This window comes from Dermacentor variabilis, chromosome 1 (assembly GCF_050947875.1).
Source record: "Dermacentor variabilis isolate Ectoservices chromosome 1, ASM5094787v1, whole genome shotgun sequence".
Classification (NCBI taxonomy): domain Eukaryota; kingdom Metazoa; phylum Arthropoda; class Arachnida; order Ixodida; family Ixodidae; genus Dermacentor; species Dermacentor variabilis.
In genome coordinates this window covers 257,673,547-257,700,315 of record NC_134568.1, presented here as the reverse complement: position 1 = coordinate 257,700,315, position 26,769 = coordinate 257,673,547, and the positions used below count along the sequence as shown (strand labels likewise).

The window sequence follows — 26,769 nt, the reverse complement described above, 5'->3', positions numbered from 1 at the left end:
TCCCTCAATAGACCTTAGGTCTGGTTGTTGGCCGATTTCTGTGATAGACTATATCAATTCAGTTATGCTATTCGGTCTATGCAACGCCCCAGCAACGTACGAACGTATGATGGACTCTTTGCTTCAAGGATTCAAATTGTCAACATGTGTTCGCTACCTAGACGACGTTCTCATATCTTCCCCTACATTTGAGACATCACGCCACGACAATTTACCCATTGTTGGTTGAGAAAGCTTTGTTTCTTTAACATTTTCTGTGCTTAGACATTCAGCCTCCACTTTCTCGGAAACACAATTGTGCCCGTTCCGGTGCGAGCCGCCGCCTCATTGCAGCGAAGCGCCACTATTCGATTACAGAGCGTGAATGACTGGCTTTCGTCTGGGTGATTTCCGAATTCCGCCCATATTTGTATGGCACACACTTCTTTGTAATCACGGGCCATCACGCGCTCTGCTGGCTTTCGTCACTCGAGGATCCTACCGACGACTTGGTCGCTGGGCTCTGCGGCTACAAGAATATTATGCAGTGATGTACAAATCGGGACGCCTACATCAAGACGCAGACTGTTTATCACGTTATCCAGTGGTTCAACCACCCGCCGTCCTTGACACCCATGCCGACGCTTGCGTTTTATCCGTTTTTCAACTTCTCCACGTCGCCGACGAGCGACGCCGTGATGCCACTTTGCACGCCATCATTGATCACTTGCAATCTTCGCCTTCCCATTCGTTCCTTGCTTGTCCTCCTGGACGGTGTATTATACTGCCACAACGTTCGACCCAACGGCCCTTCCCTACTCCTCGTCATTTCTAAGCACCTCCGATCAGCTGTTTCCCGTGAACTTCACCACTTACCAACCGCCGGTCCACTCGGCGTCTCCCGCGCTTACGACAGCATTCGCCGACGCTGCTTTTGGCCAGGACTTTCCCGCTCCGTCCGGAAATACGTTGTGGCGTGTGGGAAATGCCAGCGCCCAGAAACACCATCGACGCTCCCTGCCGGGTGCCTTCAGCCTCCCGACGTCCCGTCAGAGCCATTCTTTCGAGTTGGCTTGTACTTACTTGGCCCTTTCCCTCCGTCAACGTCTAGCAACAAGTGGATCGCTGTGGCAACAGATTACGCCACGTGCAATCACCAGAGCGCTTCCATCAAGCTGCGCCACAGATGTCGCCGATTTTCTTTTACAAGTCATTTTACAGCGTGGATCTCCACGCAAACTGCTCACTGATCGTGGCCGGACATTCAAAAGTCAACGCCGACATCATGCAGTCCCGCTCAACCAGGTACAAGCTAACTACGTCTTACCATCCACAAACTAATGGTCTCACGGAGCGTCTGAATGGAACCCTGACAGACATGCTTGCAAAGTATGTCTCGTCCGACAATACTGATTGGGACCTCAACTGCTCTACCTATTATCACATTTGCATATAATTCCTCGCGCCATGACACTGCCGGTTATTCCCCGTTCTTTCTCTTGTTCGGCCGAGAACCAACATTGTCACTGGACACATCCCTTCCATCCGCCGCACCAGAAGCCAGCGAATATTCACTTGACGCCATAACCAGAGCAACCCAAGCACGCGCAATTGCTCACGCGCTCGTCTCCTGAGCTTCGAAGAGATGAAGGAAAATACCAGTCACAAAACACAAAGGACAAGAGAGGTTCACGCCACAACAACCTCTCTTCTTGTCCTTTGTCTTTGTGACTGGTTTTTTCCTTCAACTATGCACCAACTGGCCCGGATTTCAACCCTCCGAAGAAAAGCAACGGTGTTTGTAGGATCGACATCAGACGTGCACTTTTTGCCTGGGCCTCTTGTACTGCTGTGGTCCCCGACTCGTCACGTTGGGCTGTCCTGAAAACTCCTGTATCGGTACACAAGCCCATACCGATTGCTGCGTGCCGTGACTCCAGTTATGTATGAAATTGCCCTAGTAAAGATGCCAGCGCCTCATCTGCCCTGCATTTCACTGGCGTTCTGCATGTCGCATGCCTCAAACCTTATATCTCTCCTGTTAACACCAATATTTAGACTCACCGGGACGGTGCTTCTGCTGCCGGGGATAACGCTACATGCATACTGCGTGTTTCTTTTGGACAATGCGCGTGGGCGCCCCGACGAAGACGGACTGCTTCTAAGTCTCGAGCTGTCGGCTGACATGGCCAGCGCTGCAGTTGTTTTGTAAATGTACTTTGTAAATAGTCCTTAGTGTTCAATCGATCGTTCGCGTAACAGTATAGTTCTGCAGCCGAAGCCGCTTCCCTCGATCTCGAACGGTGCACTTCGAGCTGCAGTGACGGCACTTATGAGCGCCTCCAGAGCTTGAGGTAGCTTTGTGCCGCAGCACGAGCGAAATCCTAGCTATTTTGCGCGTTTAGTGAGAGGTTAATTATTTCGCATACTCGCGGCCATCCGTAGATGCTGCCATTGAAACAAGCGCATCCGGTTCCCACCGCATGGGCATGCTTGATCGGGAATGCACGTCAGCTTGGCCAGTTTGTTCGACCCTTCGGAGGCTGAACGCACGCGCAGGCAGCTCCTGTTCAGATGGCTGAGCTCAAGCCAGCACGCAGCAAGATCTGAGGGCGGCTTGTATAGCTCTTATTCCCGTCTAGTGCCCTTGAAACTCCGCCGTTTTGTTTTTTGACGTTTTGTCCCTGTGTATATACGGTACCCCGTTTCCTTGAGGTTGTTCCGGGCGAATATCGCGAGCCGGACGATGCCTCGGAAGACTTTGAATCCATCACTGCATTGCTTCTCGGGCCTTGCAGCGAAAAGCAAAAAAAAAAATAGAGAAAACGAGAAAAGGTGCTGATGGATGCAGGCGCTTTGTACCTATGTCACAGTGGAGCCTGACAACTCGTTCCGCGAATCGCAGGGGTCGCATGGACCGTGGCCACCTTCCTGTTGGTCAACTCTGCTTTGGGGGCCGGAGTGCTCAACTACCCGGCTGCCTACGACCGCGCTGGCGGCATTCTGTCGGCAACGCTTCTCCAAATAGTAAGCTATTTGCCTTTTTTGTTTCAACAGAGTTTAAACGCGCGTTGCTTCGCTTCTTGAAGGCATGCGGACTGAGTGAAACTCAGTTGTCGCACGCTTCATCGCGCGTTTATGTGCTTTTTTCTTTCTTTTTCATAATGCTTCTCCTATTACCTCTTCAGTCCTTCTACCCCACCGCACCAGTACATGATATACCCAGCCGATCTTTACACATGGCTATATGCCCCATGCTTTTCCCCATAATTTTCTTGTCCTCTCTCCAGCGCGTCTTTAAGTGCGCTTTCTTTGCGGAAAGTACGCACGTACGATAGATGAATCGGCAAGAACAGGCATTATTAGTCGTCGGACGATCCCACCGCTGTTACCAGTTGTAGTAGTTGTCGGACGACCTCGCCGCTGCCACCATTTGTAAGATTTGGAGTCGGGCTTCTAGGACGATCGGAGGAACTTGGGGCGACAAGACTAGGCGAGCAGGATTTATTTACATTATTTACATTTGAACATGGGATACATTTACATTCTAACGTGGCTCCCAAATAGAGCCCGCAAGACGAAGCATACAGCAAATGAGCACACAGCTCACGAGTACATTTCGAGCACGAACACGAGCACCCTCTAGCAGCCGACAACCGCTGCTTATAAGCACTCTATTTGTCCCTAGTTCCCTAGGTGAGGAAAACGTTCGACCAGTCAATTCGTAGAAAGTCCTCGTGGTCGCCTTTGTGAGAAGGGGGTAGGGGTTTTACACACACACATGCCGCAGAGGTTTCGGTGCTCTCTCCGAGGGCCGACAACCTTTGCAGCGCAGTCGTCGTGGTATCCATTGTCTTCCGTCCCCGTAGTCAGGTGGTCACGCCGGACCCCAGCCGGCGCCTCTAAATTCCAGAGCTGCCTTTTTCCTGTAGTCGCCACGTGTGTTGGCAGACTGTGACGAATCCTGGGACCCCCGTACCGCAAAGCACTCTTTTGCCAGGGGGGCTCCCCCTGCCGCAGAGAGACCATGACGACCAGGCAAATTAACCAACATTGTACGGGGCGCCAAACGTAGCCAGCCCTGGGGCGCGATCGGAGATATTTTGTTCGATACGCGTTCTGTTCAGTTGCTGCAACGTCACAAAGTTGCAGTATGCAAAATTTGTGACAGCGGGGCGGAGAGAGCAGCCAGTCAGGAAGCGGTGACCTCCCCGGAAGTTTACCTCCGTCGTTTGTCGTCTGCTTGCAAACAGTATACTACAAAGCCAAATGTTTCTCGTCTTCCAAATGAATGAAATCTTTATCTAAAAAAATGTATTTTTTCTTCTCAAGCCCAAACACGTTTTCAAATAGTAGTACGTGTGACTACTGCAATTTATAACTATTAGGTTCTTTGCGTCGTCCCTAGGTGGTGTCGCGCACAGCGAGAAGGAAAAAGAAACAAAAAAACGACGGGAAGAGTGGCGCACTTTTCAAGAGGCAGCGACAACATCCCAGTGGCTCGCTGGCACCGATGATGTTGTCGATTTCTCTGTACAACCAACGAATTATTTGTTTCGAGAAACAAAAACGACGCCGGAATTCACTTTCTGCCATTTCTTCAAACGCGTTTCGCACCGCCACCCGCTCTCCTCTTTCCTCTAGAAACGCCAGCGCAACAACCTAAGTTTCCAACGGAAGCGCCATTTTCAAGAATTAAACTATGGATAGGATTCAAACGTGCCATTCCGCAGCCAATCCAATCCACCAGACGCGCCATGCGAAGCCGTATGATCGCTCCAAACTTCTCAACTCCCGTCGCGTTCGGACGAAATGCTCGGTGGGCGGATGATTGACAGGAGCGTGTTGTCATTTTGACGTCACCAAAAACGGGGCGGCGCCCCGCGGCTGGCGACGTCGGCGCGGAGTAGGCCAATCGCGCGCGCCGGTAACCGAACGAACGCGCCGAACAACCATCTCCGATCGCACCCCAGGGGCGCGATCGGAGATATTTTGTTCGATACGCGTTCTGTTCAGTTGCTGCAACGTCACAGAGTTGCAGTATGCAAAATTTGTGACACCGGGGCGGAGAGAGCAGCCAATCAGGAAGCGGTGACCTCCCCGGAAGTTTACTTGCGTCGTTTGTCGTCTGCTTGCAAACAGTGTACTACAAAACCAAATGTTTCTCGTCTTCCAAGTGAATTAAATCTTTATCTAAAGAAATGTACTTTTTTCTTCTCAAGCACAAACACGTTTTCAAATAGTAGTACGTGTGACTACTGCAATTTATAACTATTAGGTTCTTTGCGTCGTCCCTAGGTGGTGTCGCGCACAGCGAGAAGGAAAAAGAAAAAAAAAACGACGGGAAGAGTGGCGCACTTTTCAAGAGGCAGCGACAACATCCCAGTGGCTCGCTGGCACCGATGAACTTGTCGATTTCTCTGTACGACCAACGAATTATTTGTTTCGAGAAACAAAAACGACGCCGGAATTCACTTTCTGCCATCTCTTCAAACGCGTTTCGCACCGCCACCCGCTCTCCTCCTTCCTCTAGAAAAGCCAGCGCAACAACCTAAGTTTCCAACGGAAGCGCCATTTTCTAGAATTAAACTATGAATTGGATTCAAACCTGCCATTTCGCAGCCGAAAAGGCCGCCTGCTGGATCCAATCCAATCCACCAGACGCGCCATGCGAAGCCGTATGATCGCTCCAAACTTCTCAACTCCCGTCGCGTTCGGACGAAATGCTCGGTGGGCGGATGATTGACAGGAGCGTGTCGTCATTTTGACGTCACCAAAAACGGGGCGGCGCCCCGCGGCTGGCGACGTCGGCGCGGAGTAGGCCAATCGCGCGCGCCGGTAACCGAACGAACGCGCCGAACAACCATCTCCGATCGCACCCCAGGTGTCTTCACCGATCCTCCAAAGGAGGCGCATGGTCGGTTAGCGCTGTCCTCGCTGGTTCTCTTCGGGGAAGATCGCAACGCTCGCAGCTGCAGCTGGCTGAGAAAACCTGCAGGTCCGCAACTCGGCAGGCCCTTCCTAACAGCATGTAGCAAGCTATGTCGCGGGTGCAGTGTATTACGTACTTCTAAGGCTCGCATCGTCGTATGGCCGAGACACACACCTAACATGCGCACTAAGCGGCAGAACGATATATATGGTTGCACACATACGATTCCAGGATTGACACTTCCTCCGAACATTGAGCTACTACATTTGCTTTGTTGTAGTGGAAGTTAAACGGACGCATCCATCCGCTGAACGCGGAAGACCGTGTGTGCCCGCATTTACATGTAACACTTGTATAGCATAACGGAATTTCACAAAATTTGTGCACTCTGGGATTTTTATGCCGTTACACTGGTGTTTCTTGCAACAGCTTTCAAGCGATGTCAGCTACACGCAGTTGCTAGGCTATGGCTGCCCTATTAAAATCAAATGCAATTCGGCTTTAATAAACCGTGATTCCTGAGCGTGCGAGCGGGAAGAGTCTGAACTAACGAAACATGTTGACACCACGCGTACACCTTAAGAGTGCCTGCGTCCGTGTCTGAAAGCCACAGGAAACGGAACGCAAGATTTTTATCGAGTGACTGCCTTTTTTTTTTGTTTCAAGCACGACGGAACGGGTGGCGTCTAAGGTGCGCTTTTCATTCGTTCCTTGGCCGATGAACTTGTACGTACACTTGACAAGTTAGCAACAGCTGACTGAATTCATCTTGTTCTTGATTTTTATTCGTGATAACCTAGAGACAACAGCCCGCGCTAACTTTCCCTCTTAAAAGCAGAATTCGGCATCGAATAAAGCCTGGAGTACACACAGAGCGAACTAACGGCGTCCTAGCGACGAACGGCGGCGACAGACAGACGGCTGGCGTCAAAAGCGTCGGCGGCGGCTGGCCTGACCAGTTTCGTGCGGCTACAAAAATTGAACCAATCCCCGTGCAGAATCGCTCCTACCGTCGTGCTTTGTGTTGCGGTTCGTCTGCTTTTAGCGGCGGACAAGTTGCGAGACGACACGATCAGAAATTCGCGGTTACCGCCTAATTGCGCGCTCGTATGGCGACCGTTATCGAGTGGCATCACATCCCGCTTCCTTGCAAGTGTCAGAAAGAGATGCGGCCGTGTTAGGCGTGCAGCTTGACCGCTACTCAGTCAACAGGTAATCGCAAACTATGCAATTGCATCTCGGCGCAGGCACTCATGCGATTTATGATGCCGTACTTTCACGACTTCCATTGCCAAATGGCGGTTCTCCCAGGTTCTGCAAAGGCGCTTTTAGCAGCGACCGCAAGTACCGGTTATATGAGAGGCGAATTCTGCACATAATTTGCCTAAAATGACAAGAGACATCTTAAAGAACCGCAATCGGGCCCATTGTTAGATTATTGAACGTGTTCGACAGCGTGACAAGTTCCCTGCTAAGGGGCCAGCATTTTGTCTTGTTTTTTAGTGCAGAGGTACAGCCTCCGCTTCCGATGTGGTATGCGTGCGTGGTAATCCCGCCTGTTTCTTTTAATCTTTAGTGCAGTGACATTATATTCATTTTCAGTCGTAATAGTTGTTGGAAGCGGCATAACTATAGTCTGGATATATGAGTTGCAGAGCTAGGTTTTCTTCCGTTTTTTTTTCTTGGTGTCCCGCTCTCAGTGAGGAATTCCTGTGAAAAGTATGAGGACTATATCAGGACCGTATTAGCCACTGGATTGTTAATTGTATATAATCAAATTGTTAATGCCAAAAACCGTTACTTTGTCCATTGCATAAATATTACAATTTTACCCTATCTGGTCACACCGATGGCGATGCAGCGAACGTATGGCAGCGTCCGCCTCTTTCGCTCCGTGAAGTTCGTCGTGAAAGTTTCCTGCATGTATACCCCCAGGCTTAAAGCGGTTAACCTCTTCATTGGCAACGCATAAAAATAAAACGTTCGCCATCATTGAGTGTTCGCACTGAGCATGCTCAAATATATTGTCACGTGGCACGTATCGCTTTAAGCCAAGCGCTTGGGAAGTGCTAGAAGGCAGGTTTGCATAGTGTGAGCTCGCTGCCGTTTAGGGGAGAGGGTGCACGCTTTGTGTTTCAAGTGGGTCACGGAACCACGCCGTTTTCGCAGCTCATGATCTGCTTGAATGTGGTGACAATGCTGATCCTGGGCTACTGCTCCGACCTGAACGGTGACACCACGTTCCACGACGTGCTGCTGACCACGTGCGGCCGGCGAGCTCAGCAGGTGGCGGCCGTCTCGATCCTGCTGTCGTGCTACGGCATCAGCATCACCTTCCTCATCGTCATCGGTGACCAGTACGACCGACGTAAGATGTTCTTGTCTGTGTAATGTCGATAGGATGCGGATGCGATAGGATTAGACTTCACGCTACACCGCAGCAACCCTCGTTTAGTAGCAACGTGCCGTTGTTTCCTGGTACTCGTGGTGTAACAAGTTGGACACTACCGTCATGGGCCGGCCTTGCAACTTGCGAAGCCTGTGATATGCGTCTCGGTGGATGCGCTGTTTTGAGGCCGTAAGAACCGTTGACCATGTGCGCTGCGGGTAAAATGACCTAGACGAACACGCCTCTTCCGCATCAGCCCCCACCTCCTTTGCTCTTTCAACAAAGACTCAAGTGCAGGAGATAAGTCGTTCTCAAGTCAAGTGCTTCGCGACGATACGTTTCCTTTCTTATGTCGCTCGGTCACATACCTGTGCCTCTCTGCATTCTAGGCGACGTGATTACTTCCTGCGCCTCAGGGCTAAAATAATCGGCACTAATCACTACATTATTGGAAGAATTGGCGCTCATTTGCGCCCTACTTCGTCCTTTGGCCTACGTCCACACACAGAAGGTCGCCGTGGTTAAATTGGTTAAGCAGCGCGTATCATGAAACGGAAGGTCGTGATGTGAACCAGTGGCAGAAAATTTAACGATAACTTTTCGTTTGCGACGTGACGAAGGTACGCTCATCTTGCGACTGGGACGGGTGGCTTTCATACACTTCTAACCGTTGCCCAATGTCAACTTCGTCCGTGCGATGTTATAGCTGGACTGAACTGTTCTGGATACGACCGTCACGCATGTTTCCATCACTGCGTGCGTTGCGTGCGTGCGCGAGAGGAAAATTGCCGCTTTTATCGCTCACTACACCCGAGTGGCTCCCGGTCGCAGCTGGCCAAGTCACTCGAGCGCGATGTTGAACCGTGTACACATATCGTAGATCGAGCCGGCGCATCAGGAAATACTAGTACGATAAGCGTTGCCCTCTCGAGCAGCGCCAAAGGTTTCGCAAGCTTGTCTTTGCACACTGCCCTTTCCGTCTATAGTGACGGCACCACGTGAGCGGTCAAGGTCGTCGCTTGTTTTCCCAGAAGCCACGATAACGTTGGCCAAAGTGCTGATGCTGCAATCCCGTGGTATACTCATTCGAGGTGCGATCCTGACAAATGTATCTGCAACGGGCCTGATTGTACTTACTTTCTCTATTCGCTTAATAATTGCTTAAGTGTTCCCGAGCTTCGTGCCATACCTGTCGAGTATCTACGTAGTGTGTTCGCATTTCCACAGAGCATACGCAACTCTCTCAACGACTTCAAACGATACCGGCAGGAATTGGGGTGGCGAGCTGAAACTCTACACAGATATAGTAGACAGTGTAGGCAGAATGAGGGCATTTTCGGACGGGCGCTATAGTTAATATAACGAGCAGTAATAAATGTACTAAAATGACATACCGTATCTATTTGATTTTAATGTGCCCTCATCTGTAACGCGCAATTCTTTCACGAGCCAGAAATGCAAAAGGAACAAAAGCAGTACCTTCAATTATAACACGCACAAGGATTTTCATACTTCAGGAAATGAATCAATCCCCTCGATTTTCCGCTTGCCAATTATTTATGCTGAGAGAGAGAAAGTGCGATTTGTTTGCCCTGTACTGACCAGCTTAATCACAACCAACAGCAGAAAACGCCGCAAGACAAATAAATGCGTGAGCGAATAACTCCCCTCCAGACCGCACCTTCGATCACTTCTGAATTCAGCTTTTACCGACGTACGTACTAGCAGAAGTGCGTATGTGTTGAACATGTATGGTCGACCGAAACACAGGGGTGCGTCTTTCGACAAGATTTTCCCAAAGGGCTGATTTTCCCAACTGGCAAAATCAGCCCTTCTTATAGCGGGGGATTTTAACGCGTATAGCTTCTTGTGTGGGTCATAGTAAGTAGGACATTAAGAGCAGAAAACTCGCTGCGGCCATCTCAGACGTAGCGCTGACGATTCTTACGGACCCGCAGCATCCGACAATGATTGGAAAGTGTCTCGAGAGATACGTGTCCAGATATCGCGTTGTTTAAAAGAGCGAGAAACCATGAATGACATCACACAGGCGACCTTGGGGAGTGACCACTGCATTCTCAAGGTCGGCCTCGACTACAATAAGCATCGCAAGCCGAGAGCACAGCGCAGACTCACGGGCTGGTCGTGGTCGAAAGGCGGCAGACTCCACGCTTAACGCGCTCAATGAAAAGTAAAAGAGGGCGGAGTCATTGCTGGGAATCGGGGACCGTATTATGCGTACGCTTCAGACCTCAGAAGTTCCAGCTATCGAGAACCACCTGCTACGCCTACGGGAAGCCAGAAGAGGCCCCACACGGCAGTGGAAGAGGCAACAGTATAACGGCAAGCTCCAGATCAAGATCGCGGAAGTAACGTGGCATGTGGGAGAGAGTATGCATGGACCTTGACCAAGAACAATTGGTTGGCCAAATGCGACTCCATGAAAGACAGCCTCGGCACCAATACGGCGTGGCGTCTTCTTAGATGTTAGCTAGAACCTACCAAGTCGCGTGTTATATATGTATGTATGTATGTATATATGTATGTATGTATGTATGTATATATGTATGTATGTATGTATGTATATATGTATGTATGTATATATGTATGTATGTATGTATGTATATATGTATGTATGTATATATGTATGTATGTATGTATGTATGTATGTATATATGTATGTATGTATGTATGTATATATGTATATATGTATATATGTATGTATGTATATATGTATGTATGTATATATGTATGTATGTATATATGTATGTATGTATATATGTATGTATGTATGTATATATGTATGTATGTATATATGTATGTATGTATGTATATGTATATAACCAGCCTTGGGTCCAGTTTGCTACTCTACAAGTAGGAAGGGGGGGGGGAGTGAAACAAAGAAATACAGGCGGCGTCTATGGCTATAACGTCGGGCGCACGGCGCCGGGGAACGACAAAGTACTTGCCAATCTTAATCGGCAGGCGTTCAAAAAGCTACCCAGGGCGCCGAAGACGGCTGATGTCAGCTTCATTCCCAAGTCTGGAAAGGAGGTGAACATCGATAACCTGAGACCAATGTCGCATACGTCTTGTGCAGGGAAGCTCATGGAGAAAGCGGTGCAACTGCGCCATTCGCATATCTAGAAGACGTATATATCGGCGTATCTAGGGTTTCGGGCACACTTCTTAACCCAAGACGTGCTACTGCAGTTGAAGATGGAGGTGATCGATCCCTCGTGCAAGCACAACAGTAGATCCATACTGGCGAGGTCCTAAGGGGGCTTTCCACAACCTGAAACACTCCAAGATTCTGGAAAATCTGCCGGGTATTTGTTGCCGAAAGCGTACCTTTAATTACATCGACTTCTTGCACGACAGGCCAGCTCACATCAATATTTGACACGAGGTCCGACCCGATAGCCATAGGTACCAGGAGTACGCCTCAGGGAGCGGTCGGTTCTCCACTGCTTTTCGACGTTGCCCTCATGCACCAGCCGGAACAACTTGCAGCTGTAGGGGGAATTCGTCACGCCCTTCGCGCGGACGGTATAACCATATATACAACAGAGGGCAGCTTCGGACAGATGGACTGAGCCCTTAGGAAGCTGCCACCACAGTTCAAAAGTACGCAGCAGAATGCGGACTGCGCTGTTTCCCGGACAAGTCGGAGCTCCTCGTCTTGCGCAGGAAGGGGGATACTGCACGGCTAGAAACCTGTCCGCGACTCGCCTGTTCCCGAGGTGGAGACACTACGGGTTTCGGGGCTGCTTATTAACAAGGGCGGGGCGCAGCCACGGTCACTCCGAATGACGTCCGAGGAAATCATTCGTATGATACCTCGGATCGCAACCAAGACGGGTATGCAAGAAAAGGCCACCTTTAGGCTAATGCGGGCCTTTATACTCTACGGAATAGTGTACGTGGCCCCGTGCCTTCAGATAAGGACGACCGGTATAAACCACCTGGACGTTATCGTTCGAAAAAAGGGTCGTAATAAATCGGAAGAGTGTCACCTACGTCGGCTACAAACTATGTCGTTTAACAATCCAGTTAACCTTCACGCCATTGAGCCAGTCTTTTTCGGCACTGTGCAAATTTTGGGACCAGAAATCAAACTTATACCAATATAGCATGGGCTTATCAGCAAAATTATGTGTTTTGAACACATATACACAATTAACAGGAAAGGGAATGCGAGGAGCAGGCTGGCAACTGCAACCGGAAGGGGCAGAACACCTGCCTACTTTTCAGAAGGGAGGTGACAGCAACACAGAAATGGAAGATAGGAAGAAGGGGAGGAAAGGATCAGCAAAAAAATAGCAAAATAGCAGTATTGCCATAATAAATCAGCCACCGTGGGAGGGCTGTGAGGTGGCCCTGTCCAGCTCTGGTCTCGAGGAGCAACGAACCCACGTCAAAAGAGCACGGGCAACGGCTTTTTCCAACGGTCTCCCGGTCTAGGGACCTGACCTGTCTTCTCATAACCCAAGCTCTTTTTGGTTTTCAATGTTTTTTCATCATCCATGCAGGCCACTTCCTCCGACTGACACTATTGCCTACGTGCCTCTCGACACGTCGAAGAATTTGAATTCTATACACAGAAACCTCAAGGCTTGCCTTAATAATGTGGCCCCTGAAGGGGTAAATGAAGTCCGGTTCGATACTAGGAACGACATACTAACAATTGACGTAGCGACGCAAGCCGCTAATAAAAACTCAAAACCGTGCGCATGCTCGGTCTTGCGGAAGCCATTCGTTTATTGTGCATTATCGGACTATGGCCGGAGTCGCCTGACGTCGTCATTAATGTTAGCAACAAAAAGTTCCAAGAGTCGTTGTCTTCAACAATCAAGATACATGATTTCCATGGCTTCGGCCGCTAAACAAGCGTGCTGCTTTTCGAGGGAGGCAGCTCTACCTGCTCACATCAAGGTGCGCGATATGCGGCATTCGGTTCGCCATAATTTGCACTGCAGTGTTGCAAGTGTTCAAAGCTTGGCCAGGTTAACGTTGTCTGCAAGGGGCAGACGACGTACCCCCGCTTAGCAGGCAGCCACGACTAATCTTTATGTACAGTCGAGGCAATGAAATGCTTGAATTGCGATGTCCCGCACGAAAAATTGTTCGAAGGTAAAAGAAACGTCGCAATACTGCAACACATGAGCAAGTGCAGTTGGACACACAAATAGGCGGCAGCGTCAGTGCGCAAGCGGAGGAAGCGGTCGCGTCCTCTCCATAAGAAAAATGGACCCTTGAGGCCTCCTGGCTCGAGCTACCAGACTCCAGCAACAGGCGGCTAAATGACGTCGGGTGAACATCCAGAGGCGGTAATAAATACGATGGTAATAGAGACGATCCTGCGACAAATAATTGACGCCTTGCGGTAGCTGCTATCTCGCTCGAGTACACCTGTGGAGAGAACGGCTGTGCAAATCATGCTTGATCTAGGCGGTCTCCTGGCTATACGCTCCTGTAGCCTGGACCTGCGCCAGATTGGAGTAGCAGGCTAGTCGCATCAATCAGCCCGACCTATCCACCTTTCTGCCATTAAAGTTCTCTCTCTCTCCTCCATGTAGCGTCTTTAGCCAATCAGAGAAGGCAGCCAGGCATGAGAAAATTGCGAATTCAAGGGCACGCAATTTGCGTGCCCTTGAATTGCATCCCACAGCGACATCTAGATTGAATTGTGCGATTTTTAATACCAATGACCGCAGCCTTTCACTATTGCACTTTTGGTTTAGTACTCGAATATAGCACGCATGCTTTACTTTAGTAAGCTTTTCCGGAAAGAAAACGCGCTCGTTAGGATCGAGTAATTGTATGGTAATCGCTATTCGAGCGGCCTCTTATAGCACAGAAATGTTGTTTGAAGCGATCGCTGACCACAGGAATCGAAACGTCCAGCGGTGACTTTTCACACTCCCAGTTAACTCTCTCAACGTTTTCATGTGGGTCTTGAACTAACGAATAAGTAAATTGCGCAAAAAAAAGAGAAACGCAGGTTCACGGCGCAACGTAAAGCACTCACGGGCGCCAACTTGCAGTCGGTATGCTATACAAGGCAGCAAATGTGTACCCTGCAGCCAGTGCAAACATAACTGGGGGCGGACTTCTGACAGGCATTGTTCGCAACAGAAGCATAACTATCTTATCAGTGAGCCGCGAGGCCGACCGGTGAGTTTGCTCAAGAAAGGAAAGTTATCTGTACATGGTTTCCTTCGATTGGAAGGCTTGAGCAGGTTTTCTAACCAGCGATAATATTGATACGGCACAGCCGCAGATAAGGGATGCGTGGCTCAGTGACTCATCGTGGCTGCAGTGAAGACGAGAAAGGCGAGGTGGTGCCGACTGCAAGTCATTCGCCAACTTTGTCGCGTTTGGACTGAGCGTAAATACCGTTAAAATAGCCTAGGTTGTACTTGAGTTACGCGTAACGTGATATTAAAATGAGGCAGACGTTAAACAAAAGAAAAACGAGAAATGTTATTGAAACTAAATAGGGCTGTGTAAAAGCAGTCAATAGTAAAACGGTATGACGAAATCTGTTAACGAGTACGATGTTTTCGCTAGGTGGCACAGTAGTGTTAAAACATGTCTAAACTCGAAAATAGCTACGAAAATGCAGGAATGACTGTATAAATACAGAAATTTAAAAGGGCAAATGTGGCAAAATGAAGCAGTGCTGATTAAAATGTCAAACGAAATCTCTAAACCGCCTGGGGGGGGGGGGGCAGTAAAGACAACTGAAATTTAGATAGTCACTGCGCAGTTAAGTGTAAGCAAATGTAATAAATGAAACAAAGATGGAAAATGTGCAGTTATCACTTCTATGGAAGTTAAGAGGATTGCCATATATATACGCGGATCGACCGTTACTGAAGCTCATGACTAGGTCCATCTTGAGTTATCCTAGTAATTAAAAATTTATTTATCTTGTTCTGCTGTAGGTGTAAGCATAAAAAGCTTTCTTGTTAACGAACCCTAGGTGGTCAAAATTGATCAGGAACCGTTCATTAAGGCGTCTCCCATAGTCTGCTTATAGTCGACTGTGCAGCTACCGGACGCCAAGCCCTGTAAGCAGACCGCAATGCTTCCTTGCTGTGACACGGAGGTTAGTTTTGCGAGCGTCGGATAGCGCGTCGCAAGTATGTGTACGTCGTAAGTATGTGTACGTATATATCTAAAAAGTCAGCAGACAATGAAACCACGGAAAGCATCGGGGAAGTTAGCTGTGCTTGATTGTTAACTGTGCCGGCAAAACGGGGAACACATGTCTGACGTCAGTATGCTCCAGCTATACAGAACACTCTTGCTATAAAATACTTGCGACGTAGCACACCAGTGCTGTCAAACGCTGCCAAACATAATATGCAGGTGTAGGTAATGAGTCAGTTGACTTGAATTGCAGACTGGACTGCAGATCGCTAAACCCACTGAGCATTGTCTTTCGTCGCTCTGTGTCTCATGCTTTGGGGCGCTTTGCATCGAACTAATTCTTCCGGATTCCGGTACCTACTATTATCAAATAATGGCACCCTGTGCGAATCTGTCAGACATGCGAATTCTCGATTGAATTGTCAATCGGACTCCCTGAGCCGCCACGGTCGACGAGGTGTCTTCCGAAACTAGATCATGCTCAAGTGTGTAGCTAAATCTGAGCTTTCTTTTTTTTTTCGTGTTGAGCAATTTTCCCGCCGCTGGATATTTGTTTCAATAGCGATATTTTGATCCTCCTCCTTATGTGCTTGAATACATGTTTCACTTAACCAAAAACTTTGCCCCGCCTACGTTGTGCTATATCTACTGTAAAAAAAAATTCTCACTAAATGACTGGAACTATCTTGGAAGCCCCAATTCCAAGCATTTCACCGTCAAAATGACGGCAGGCCGTCATTTTGTAAGGCGTACTTACCGCAACGTACCGCACATGGCAGCCAATCGAATCGCGTTCTCACGAGCAATTACTTCTTTCTTAATGTAGTATTCGTGACTTCTCCATGACTTCTCTCCATGTTCTCTCCATGACTTCTCTCCATGTTCACGGTCATAAAAACGACTTGTCGAAATGATGCCAATGGTTTATAAAAGAATGAAGACATGGGCCGTTAAAGTGACCGCTGCTGTCTACAGTGCATGCATTAAGGAACGTAATTGGGGGATAGCTCTGTGGTCATTGCCTCGATTGTTCTTGTCCTAATCTCGGCACTGTTACCTGGTTTCGATTCCTGCTGCTATCGAGGATCATAGCTCCTATTTTGATCTTTAGTTTAGCGAACAGTGCAGCTTTTAGCTTACAATTTATTCCATATTAGCTTCGTTTGCTTCTCCAAAAGGGAACTTCTCGGTAAAGGCTGCTCTACATGAGAGAAGCGCCGTGCAGCTCGGTCTGGGCGTTAGCAGCTCGTCTCATATGTGAGCGGCTCGCCTGCGACTGGTACTATACTAATTAATGCTGATCGACCGAATTAATCGCAATGCATACTGTTAAGTTGGAAATACTTTTCTTCGTTGTGGATCGTTTCGGCGGGATAGACCACAATGAGTGAAATTTAGCCGTCAATAGGAATGAAGGAATCCAGGAAAACGGCGTGCCACAGGGTTGCGTGCTTAGCACAACTCTTTATAGTAAAAATGAACTCTATCAACAAAGTCATTTCCACCTCTGTTATGCACTCCATATACGTCGATGATCTGCAAATAGCGTGCCGCGCCTCAAACTTACCAACATGTGAAAGGCAGCTCCAGACAACAATAAATAAACTAATGGAGTGGGCTGAGAAAAATGGCTTCCGCTTCTCGACTCAGAAAACTGTTACAGTGCCATTTTCGCAAAAACGAGGGTTGTACTTAGACCCAGATTTAAAATTGAATGATGTTGCGCTGCCGGTAAAACAAGAATATAAATTCTTGGGAGTAATCTTTGACAAAAAACTAACATTCCTAGCCCACATTAAAGCACTAAAGATTGAGGCAAATAAAGCATTGAATATCCTCAAAGTTCTATCTCATAAGCACTGGGGTGCCGACCGAGCGTGTCTTTTACGTATTTACCGGTCTCTTGTTCGTAGCCTTTTAGACTACGGCTCCATTGTTTACGGCTCAGCCATACAGTCCTACATCCAAAGGCTTTATCCAGTACATAACCTTGGACTGCGACTGGCCAGTGGTGCCTACAGAACGTCACCTATTCAAAGTTTATACGTTGAGTGTAATGAACACTCATTACAGCAGCGCGGAGCATTATTCACTTTCTCTTACGTACTCAGAGTTCAGTCATCAACGCAACACATTTGCTACAACATCCTCACACAATGCAACTCACGCCTAAACTATACAAATAAACCGAAGATGATTAAGCCGATTGTCTTCCGATATGAGGAATACGTCCGAGATTACAACATACCTCGCGAAGTGCTCCAGGTTGCCAAAAAGCCAAAGTGTTTGCCCCCGTGGTACGATTTTCAACCGTTAGGTGACTGGACATTAACACATTTAAAGAAGACACCCCACGCGGACACATTATACAAGAATTCCGTGCTCTTCAGGAAAAATGTCAAAATCACACGGAATTCTACACTGATGGGTCTAAAACGAAAGAACACGTGAGTGTGGAGGTCGTAACGGAAAATTTGGAAAAAAGTATTCGGTTGCCACAACACGCCTGTTTTCACGGCCGAAGTTTTCGCTATATGGGTTTTTGTTAAAGATTGTCGCTTATAAACACAAATGCAGTCATATACACAGATTCTTTAAGCATACTGAAGGCTCTACATCTGAAATCTGAGTGTGAACCCCTGATAGGAGACATTTTAAATATGGTGGCGCTTAGCAAATACGGGAGGTGAATTAGTTTTTGCTGGGTTCCAAGCCATGTTGGGATACCAGGTAACGAAGCAGCTGATAGATGTGCATCGATGGCAGCGTACAAAGGGTTAACACAACACTTCCATACAAAGATAGCATCCGTGCGATTAGAAAAGCCTTAACGTCAAAATCGCAACGCGAATGGGACCATTGTGCCGCCAACAAGCTACATCTCACTAAACCCATAGTTGGCGAATGGAAGTCATCAGGAGCGGTTCTTTGAAGTAGTTTTGTGCCGACCACGCATTGGGCACACACGCCTCACACACAATTACTTACTTACGAAAGAAGACACACCAACATGCGAGAAATGTCAACAGCTACTGATAGTTATGCACATATTACTCACATGTACGCCGATTGAAACACACAGACGAACACTTTTGCTCAAATTATATCGACTACACATACCTTTACACCCTGCTCTAATTTTACGTGATGATCCGCTAGTCCCATTGTGACGTCCGTAAATTTCTAGACGACACTGGATTTTTACATAAAACACAGATAATTAACACAGCCTTTTCCTTCATAAACTGGATTTCAAAACACCTCGTGTTTGACGCAGCATAGCCTTAGCCGCTTTTGCGCCATTAAACCCCATTTAACTAATTAACAGGAATGAAGAAGTTAAGTCGGCGAGACATTCGAAACCCAGCTCGAGCTATTGGTTCGCCATAAGTGCGAAGTAAAACAATTTCTTGCGCACACAGACCGGAATTGGATTCGTACGCAGGCGACGATGCCGAGTTGGACCATCACCTCAGTGAACATCGCGGAGATGTATAGTAAGCTACAGCGTAGGGCACGGCAGCCTCACAGCGGCGCCCCACGTATATGCGAGTACACGTTACCTGCATATGAGAACGTGTGGCTCGTGACATAGCCCATTCTTGAAAAGATTGCTACGTTTTTGCAGTGTTCGCCTCGCTGTTTGGGCCCGTCTTCTGTCACGAGTGGTACCTGAACCGCCAGTTCACCACATTTGCCACGGCTGTGCTGCTCATCATGCCACTGTGCTACTTCCAGCGTCTGGACTTCCTCAAATACGCCAGGTTTGTGGACGCTGAGTATAGACGCTGCCCAACAGCATGACACTTGTAGGGAATTTTCTGCGAAAGTCAATCGATGACAATTGTCAACGAAATCAAATAGCCGATTTCTTCTAGAACGCTATTCGATTTATTAAAGGCACGCTTGACATGACGGCTCATATTAGTTTCAGCGAGGAGATTTAAGTAGCGTTTGTTGTTCTATTGTGCAATTCCGTAGAGAACAGAGCCGTTAACACGCCGATATGTCGCGGTGGCGTAGGTAGACAGCGCGTGCGTCTCGACGGACTTAGCCTTCATTTGGCAACGAATTGCGCCCCACAACTCGGTTGCACGAGAGCACGCGCTCTTTGCATCGGCGATGAAAGTCCCACCACCGACAAACCGCGCAAAAGTTGTTCGCTTTAACAATTAAGGACTGGCGCATCCTGGGTGTAGGCTTGGTAACCACGAAATAACGCGAAAAGAAAGTGACGTCAGATTTTGGTTCCGTTTATTTGACCGTAAATTATGCAGCACAAAACATTGTTGCGTATTGGTGTCATGCCGTGCCTGAACAGCATTCGGAAAACATGAAGGATCTAGTCTGTGAAGAGCCTCCCAAATGTCTGGTCTTTCCGATAAGGAACGTCATTTGTGTGGCACGTGTCGGTAAGGCGCCCGCCGCTGAACTGTGCGTCTTAACGCATAGCGCATTTGTTGTTGCTTCCCGTCGGGAGACAGACATATTTTATTGTTGAAAATTTTCTACACGTGTTGGATTGATCAAATCCATTACCATGAGATCTGATAATGCTTTCCTTTTTTTTTTCGCTCTGATTTCTTTAGCTCGCTCGGAATCTTCGTTATGCTGTACCCTGTTTTCCTGACGATATTCATTTTTACCACGGAAGACCTGGAGCAAGTCACCATGAAGACAAAGTAAGTTTTGAGTGGTGATTCAGTAAGAGTGGGTATGTTGCAAAAAGAAAAAAGCGCCATGCAGGAGAGGTATCTTGCTCTTTCTGTGCATGTTCACCTACATGAGGGTGCACGTTGAAGACGGGCGACCAAGTTGCTAAAGTGAATGTTCGAATGGAGCTCAAGAAATTAACTTTGCTTATATCCCCGAGCTATGCGTTTTTCATAGCGGCCTGTGCAGTGTTGTGAGGGAATGGTTGCAGTGACCGTGTGCAATGCCTTGCTTCTCTTACCGCCACAGACCGGACAACCTTACCGACCTCGTTGTGACCCTACCAGTGATCTGCTTTGCCTACCAGGTAGGTGTCGCGCGGCTGCGCTGTGTATCCGACGTTAACTTTCACCCTTAATGAAGGAAATAACTCGTTTTACCCATGCGCTTCATTCTGTACATGTTGATCGTAGATTTATTTGGCAGTGCCGCACGCAAGGGGCATGCAAGGGGATCTAGACCTGGCATGAGTCAATTGGCTCGAAGCGATGTTATAGTACAGATGTGCGACTTGCAAAATAACTGGCAGCAACTGCGTCCAACCGCTTCACGAACATTTCTGAGCGTATTTCGTAAGAACAAGGGGCCGAATCGTTAATGAACCATTTTTAAGAATATCTTAAAATCCTGCTATATATACCGTTCAAGAGCAGATATCATGTCGCTTCATATAGGGCTTCATATAACGCCCATGCGAATGCGTAAACAGAAGCGATAAAACAAATACTATGTTATATGAGCTTAACCTCGTGTACATTGACAAAAAAACAGAACACATACACAGGAAAGTTGTATTGAGGGCACGTTTTCATGTGAGCGAAAACTCGTCTCGATATATTTGTAAAAGTGGTTTATACCTAGTTTTTTTTACGAGCACAGAAAATCCCCTTGTTGCAATAAGGGGATGTTTTCGCTAACGTGGGCTATCGCTTATTTATTGCCGTTCGCCCTTTCTTTCCCGCGTGCCGTTGCATCCTGGCGAACACCCATGTTGGACCACTTAAGTGTCATCATAAGCGAAATAATGCAAGTTGTCTTTAGTGTTCTTGTTCTAGTATCTGAGAACAGTTCTGTCCATAATTTTTGAGAATAAGGAAGTTTTTTTGTCTTATCGGCGTTTAAGTAGTCGGCTTTACAAAAGAAACCTTTAGAAAAGAGAAATTTTCTAAAGTCACCTTTAGAAAAATTTAAGGCAATTTCTAAAGGTACGTGTCTTTGGCTAAAAACAATATTCAGCAAATTTGTTTAACGTATTGAGGTCTTGTAAGCAAAAACAAATATATTGATATACATTTTTTCTTTGGAGATAATGTTTAAATATAGAAACGTTTAAGAATAGCTGCCTATTAATAACTTTTTAAATTTGCTTCTTTCTCCCGCGGAGGTCTCAAACCACCCTAGATACCTCTTCCGTATGACTAGGTTTTACAGAAAAATGCACTCATGTTATTTGCTGTTTTAAATCGCTTCGTATATGCGAAAACGCATTGTGCATGAAAACGGGCCCCGCATTGCGGACACCTTTGGTACTTTTTCTCCTAAAATATGGGTTTACTGAAGAAACAAGATTAACTTTGGTGTTCTTGAATGATGCGAGTATAATAAATTATAGAAAACAGTGAAATCTAATGAGTTTTCGGCCGCATTTCGATCTCTCGTGAAATAACCCAGGTGCCATACCTGAATCAAAACAGTACGTAGGAAGTAAGTGTTTAACGGGACATGTTAATTTAGTTTATTTCTACGTAAATTCACGCGATTGTCTAACAGCTATTGCTTCTGCTTTCACCTGCATTAATTTTCGTGTAGGTTCTACAATTCAGTTTTTCCCAGTGCTTCGTAAATACAATGGTGCTTTTATACATTCAGCATTTTAGTTTAGTGGTCCTTCAGCGGTAATTGTCTCTTTCTTACCACATCGGGTATAATCTTTCTTCATTTATCGCTCCTATGAACTTCGTGTTCGATGACCTTCGAGACGGGTGGCTGTAGCGCTATATTTAGCGGCGTCTTCTTTCTCGATTCCGAACATTATTTTCGGCAAACATTTCAGTTGTTGCCAGTGAGCTGCCACCCATATTTCTTCAATGTGAAGGTAGTTTTTCAAATGACTCCTAATAGTCTCACTTATTCTAGGCGTCCATTTTGACGAAGGTGGTCTAGTTAGGTCAACATTGATCCAACTTGAATGCTAATAGGGCTAACAATATCTGTTCTATAGTGCACCTGATATACTGTCGTACAGCGGCAAAGAAAGAACTGATAAATGTGCGCTGTCCAAAAAACTTGTGGTGCTTTTTTGTTGTTATTCGGTACACCTACGTCACTTTAAATTTTGTTTTTTTTTTGTTAACATTTGTAGCACGAGCGTATAAGATCCTCGGCGCTTGTGTTCACGTATTGGGCGTGGGTCGTTTGCTTGCGTTTTTTTATGTCTACGCATGCAATTTTATTCGCTTTTATTTCTTATTCTACAGATCTGCGCTTTGCCAGCGACCTTTTGTTATTTTCTTCCGTTGCCGCGTTCATCTACACTCGTATACTAAACGCACCCTGCCTTCGCAGGCGCACGAGGTGGTGGTGCCCATCTACGCGAACATGCGGGACCGGCGACTGGCGAATCTGGCCAAGGCCACGGTCTTGACCACCACCTTCCTGTTCGTTATTTACACGCTCATGGGCACTTTCGGGTACATGGCCTACGGCTCTACGGTCAAGCCGGACATTATGCAGATGTTCGACGCCTCCAACCCTTGGGTCCTGTTCGGCATCGGCGCCCTCATTGTCAAGATGGTCACCACGTACCCGCTGATCACCTTCTGCGGTCGGTGGGTGCAGCACAGTTCTGGCTTAATTCTCCGCTTGTCCGTCGCCGCCCGCTTTCGTCAAAGTTTACGCGGAAGAATTGAAACTCCGTATACTTGAGCAAATTGTCGCGCATGCGGGCAGGGCACGATTTAGCGCGGCTTTTCTGATATTCGCGCGGTCTAATTTTCCGTGCTTTTTATCGAATGCTTATAATGGGCCCAGTCAAGGCGGCAATCGCGGCTTTTAACCCACCTGATCATTCAGCCCATATATGGGCAATAAAATTATTGATTGATTGATTGATTGATTGATTGATTGATTGATTGATTGATTGATTTTGTGTCGCTGATGGCCATGGAATGCTGCTTCTTCAGGCAGCATTCGTTTGTTTACCGAAGACATCAATGAAATCTATCTTACAATGTTTATATATACATGAGCTGCCAGGACCAAAGACAGAACGATCGCTTGTAATTTCAACTTACATTCAATGGTGACTGATATGATAGGTTGTAATGAATTTGATAATACGAATTTGCGTCACTTAATTGGCGTAATGTTTTTGGATATATGAAATACTGAGCGCAGCTAGAAGCATGACGCACTCGTGGACCTCCCTATATGAACGTGCAGTTGGCTATTTCCGTAGCAGGGGATAACATGACCATGCGTGCCTGCGTTCCTGCAGGGGAGCCTTCGACGGCCTGTACGCAGAGCTCACGAAAGTTTCTGCGAAGGAATTCATCGAAGGGGAGCCGCGGAGGCGCATCTTCATCACCACCGGCTGGTTCTTGACTACCGTTGCTCTCGCCACTTTCACGTCCAACGTCGGCATTGTGATCGAGCTGCTGGGCTGCTTGGCAGCTGCCAACGTATTTATTTTTCCAGGTAAGCTCGTTACGAGAACTCGCGCCTCACATGGTCTGCAAGTGCAAAGGCTCCCGATGAGCCAGAAGTCATACTCACTCGTGCTCGGAAACCACGTTTGGGAAGTCGTGTGATGTAGCGGTCGGCTCACGGATCTAGAATATGCACGATCCCTTCTTTTCGTCCAAGATTTTTTTCGTCCTTCAGCCTAATTTGTCACTGGTTCTCACCCACCGCGGTGTCCCAGTGGCGTTGCGCTGCTAAGGTCGAGGTCGCGGGTTCGATTCCGGCCGCGGCCGCATTTCGGTGGGGGTTAAATTTTAAAAAAAATGTGCTCGTGAAAATTAATTATGCATCTAATAAAGGCTCCCACGAGCTTATGTTTACCCTAATTGAAACATTTCTGCGATTTAACCAAGTGCGGAACAATGGGAGGGCCAGCTCACCAGCAGCGAGCTCGCAGCCCAACGGGCAATTGTGCAGCACGCCTGCGAGGCAGCAAGACTTAGCGGTGCCCTGGAATAGGGGCGCCGACCTTGTGAAGCGGCCAGGACTCAAGATATGAAGACACCGGCCCACCGCCAATCTCCTTGAGTTTTTCCATTACATTCTGCGATTCTATTTGTACTTGTGCCTACTCTTCGAATCGTGTACTGGTTTCCTTTCTTGGTTGTTTTGTTTTTCTGCGTGTAACTGTCGGAACACTCTCTTTCATCGTTCAAGTGCAGGATACAAGTCTGTCAACATTGTAGTTTTTTTTTCGTTTAGAGAATTGTATAGCCATGTCCATAATAGAGTTAATTTGATTTCCCCTGTTAGGGGACATTGTTTTTCTTTCTTTTGTTTTTCATTGTCCTCCAAGTATTGCGATGTGTGCTCACGCGTATCTAAAGCGAAGCTACCCAGCCTCGCACACAGGCCAAGAGCTTAGCGGTTCTCGGTTGAATCCGAGCACTTCGCTAGCCGCTCCGTCTGTGTTCGAATCTACGCTTTGGAACCCGTCGAGTCGTCGCGGTAGCGCGCACGCACTGCAGGCAGGCGTAGTAGCGATCTCCTCCCCCGGTGTAGGGTAGCCAACCGGACGTTATTCTGGTTAACCTCCCTGCCTTCTTCTTTTCTCTTTCCTCCTCCGACAGGTACCCTATGACGCTTTCGCGGTTGAATTTCGACCTGCGTGATTTCGAATATGTAACTGCAGCCCCGAGAGACCGGCTTCCGAATGATGCTTGCCAGATGAGTGTAAAATACGCCACAGGCCGACTTGAGTGCCGAGCTTTTGGTCGCCTCATGTGCCGTTCGCTTTGTGAGCTTAATGTCCAAGCTCGTTGCATTGTCCCAGAATCGACCCATGGGCGCTGTGATGAGTCTACAGCGCGTAGCGCCAGTGTGGCGGCGACATCATGCGCGGTACTGGGATCAGAGAGTAGCTTTAGCATAGCTGTGACGTATTATCTCGGACCAGGGTACCGCAGTGCACGGAAGAACAGCAGCGCTGGTGATGGCATTCAATGACGCGGCGATAAACCGCAACGAGCTAGAAGTGTTCTGTTGCACTACTCTTTAAAAGAGATCAAGCATGCCTCGACGTTTATGTCGCTCGAAACATTTACGCCAGCAGTTAAGTGAAGCGTAGTCTCTCATTCCAATGAAACTGCTGATCGCTTTGGTTTAAGCACGTGTCGCAAAGTGCCGGCGACGGTGCTGATGCTCGCATGTACGCCTTCTCGTGTTCCGATGTTATTACGATTATACATCTACGCTAGTACGTCCCACGTGCGTTCAACTGAGCCGCGATTTGTCATAACGTTACCGCCTTGCGGCCATACCTGCCGACTTCGCACGTTGTTGATTGATCGGCGCATGCGCATTCGCCGGGCACGAGCAGCGTGTATTAGCTGGCAGGAGCGGTAACGGCAATGCTAGAACAGCTCGTGTTCTGTACACTGCAAAGACGTGCTGTTCTTCTGAGCTGTGTCCTGACGTGGAGCGGCTGCCTGCAGGTCTCTGCCTCCTGGGCGTGTTCCACCAGCAAGAGAAATTCGACTTGAAGCGGCCCGTGGCGGTGTTCACCGTCGGCGCCGTCATGGTGGTCATTGGCAGCTTCGTCTTCGGCGTAGTTCTGGTCAATACGATAATGCAGGACATCACCAGGGACAGCTCGCATCACTTGCTTTGCACGTGACTGCGTCGGCCCCCCTCTTGGTGCTTGTGTACATTTTGTATAGAAGTGTGATGAGTGTGCCACCTTTTATGCTGTCTTACGCTTTAAAGATCTGTAACTTAAGTGTCGCGTGAACATTGATTTTACTGCTTGATCTTGATTGGCATTGTTTTCTGATCGAGTGCGTGTGTTCTCGTGAGAAATAAATGCGATCTGAGTTTGTTTACACTGATTGCTCGATACCTTGCTGCTTTACCCCAGTTGACTGCTGAGTGTCACTCGTTCGCATTGGGCGCGCAACGCTTACGATTCTTCGGCGTTGTCAGCCGACTATACACAGCCTAGTCCGCTGACAGCACCGAAGAATCGGGCGGGCGCAATCGAACATTACCGATTCGCGGGTCATGGCGAGTCTTCCCAATTGAAATAAACGGGGCATGTCAGTTACGTGCGAACTACCAGATTGACCCGCCGTCTTGTTTTCAACGGTCAGTCAGAATTTCGTTGGCTAATATTCTCGCGAGAAACTGAGTTCACTATCGTTAGCATATGAAAGGCGAGCCGAGTATTTGAAGGTTAACAGCGGAGATCGAAGCTTGAAAGACAATTCAAATAGTGCGGCCGGTTTGCACTGTCGCGTGGCATATTATACGCTAACTCAAGCCTGTCATTTTTTAGCACCCACTCAGCCAAGAACCTGTGTGCACGCTTGAACTCTCGCGTTACCCGCCGTGGTTGCTCAGTGGCTATGGTGTTGGGCTG

General features: G+C 47.8%; 1 protein-coding gene across 1 annotated transcript in view; it reads left to right on the top strand.

The window, feature by feature from the left end:
• Positions 1–26,239, top strand: part of LOC142562723 (sodium-coupled neutral amino acid transporter 7-like) — a 62,037-nt gene extending 35,798 nt beyond the window's left edge. The window contains exons 3-10 of the mRNA XM_075673544.1: positions 2,885–3,006; positions 8,081–8,279; positions 19,087–19,222; positions 20,048–20,140; positions 20,421–20,478; positions 22,737–22,999; positions 23,668–23,867; positions 25,847–26,239. Coding sequence (XP_075529659.1) covers positions 2,885–3,006; positions 8,081–8,279; positions 19,087–19,222; positions 20,048–20,140; positions 20,421–20,478; positions 22,737–22,999; positions 23,668–23,867; positions 25,847–26,028 — 1,253 coding nt within the window. The 3' untranslated portion in view covers positions 26,029–26,239. The remainder of the gene's footprint in view (positions 1–2,884; positions 3,007–8,080; positions 8,280–19,086; positions 19,223–20,047; positions 20,141–20,420; positions 20,479–22,736; positions 23,000–23,667; positions 23,868–25,846) is intronic.
• The last annotated feature ends 530 nt before the right edge of the window (positions 26,240–26,769 follow it).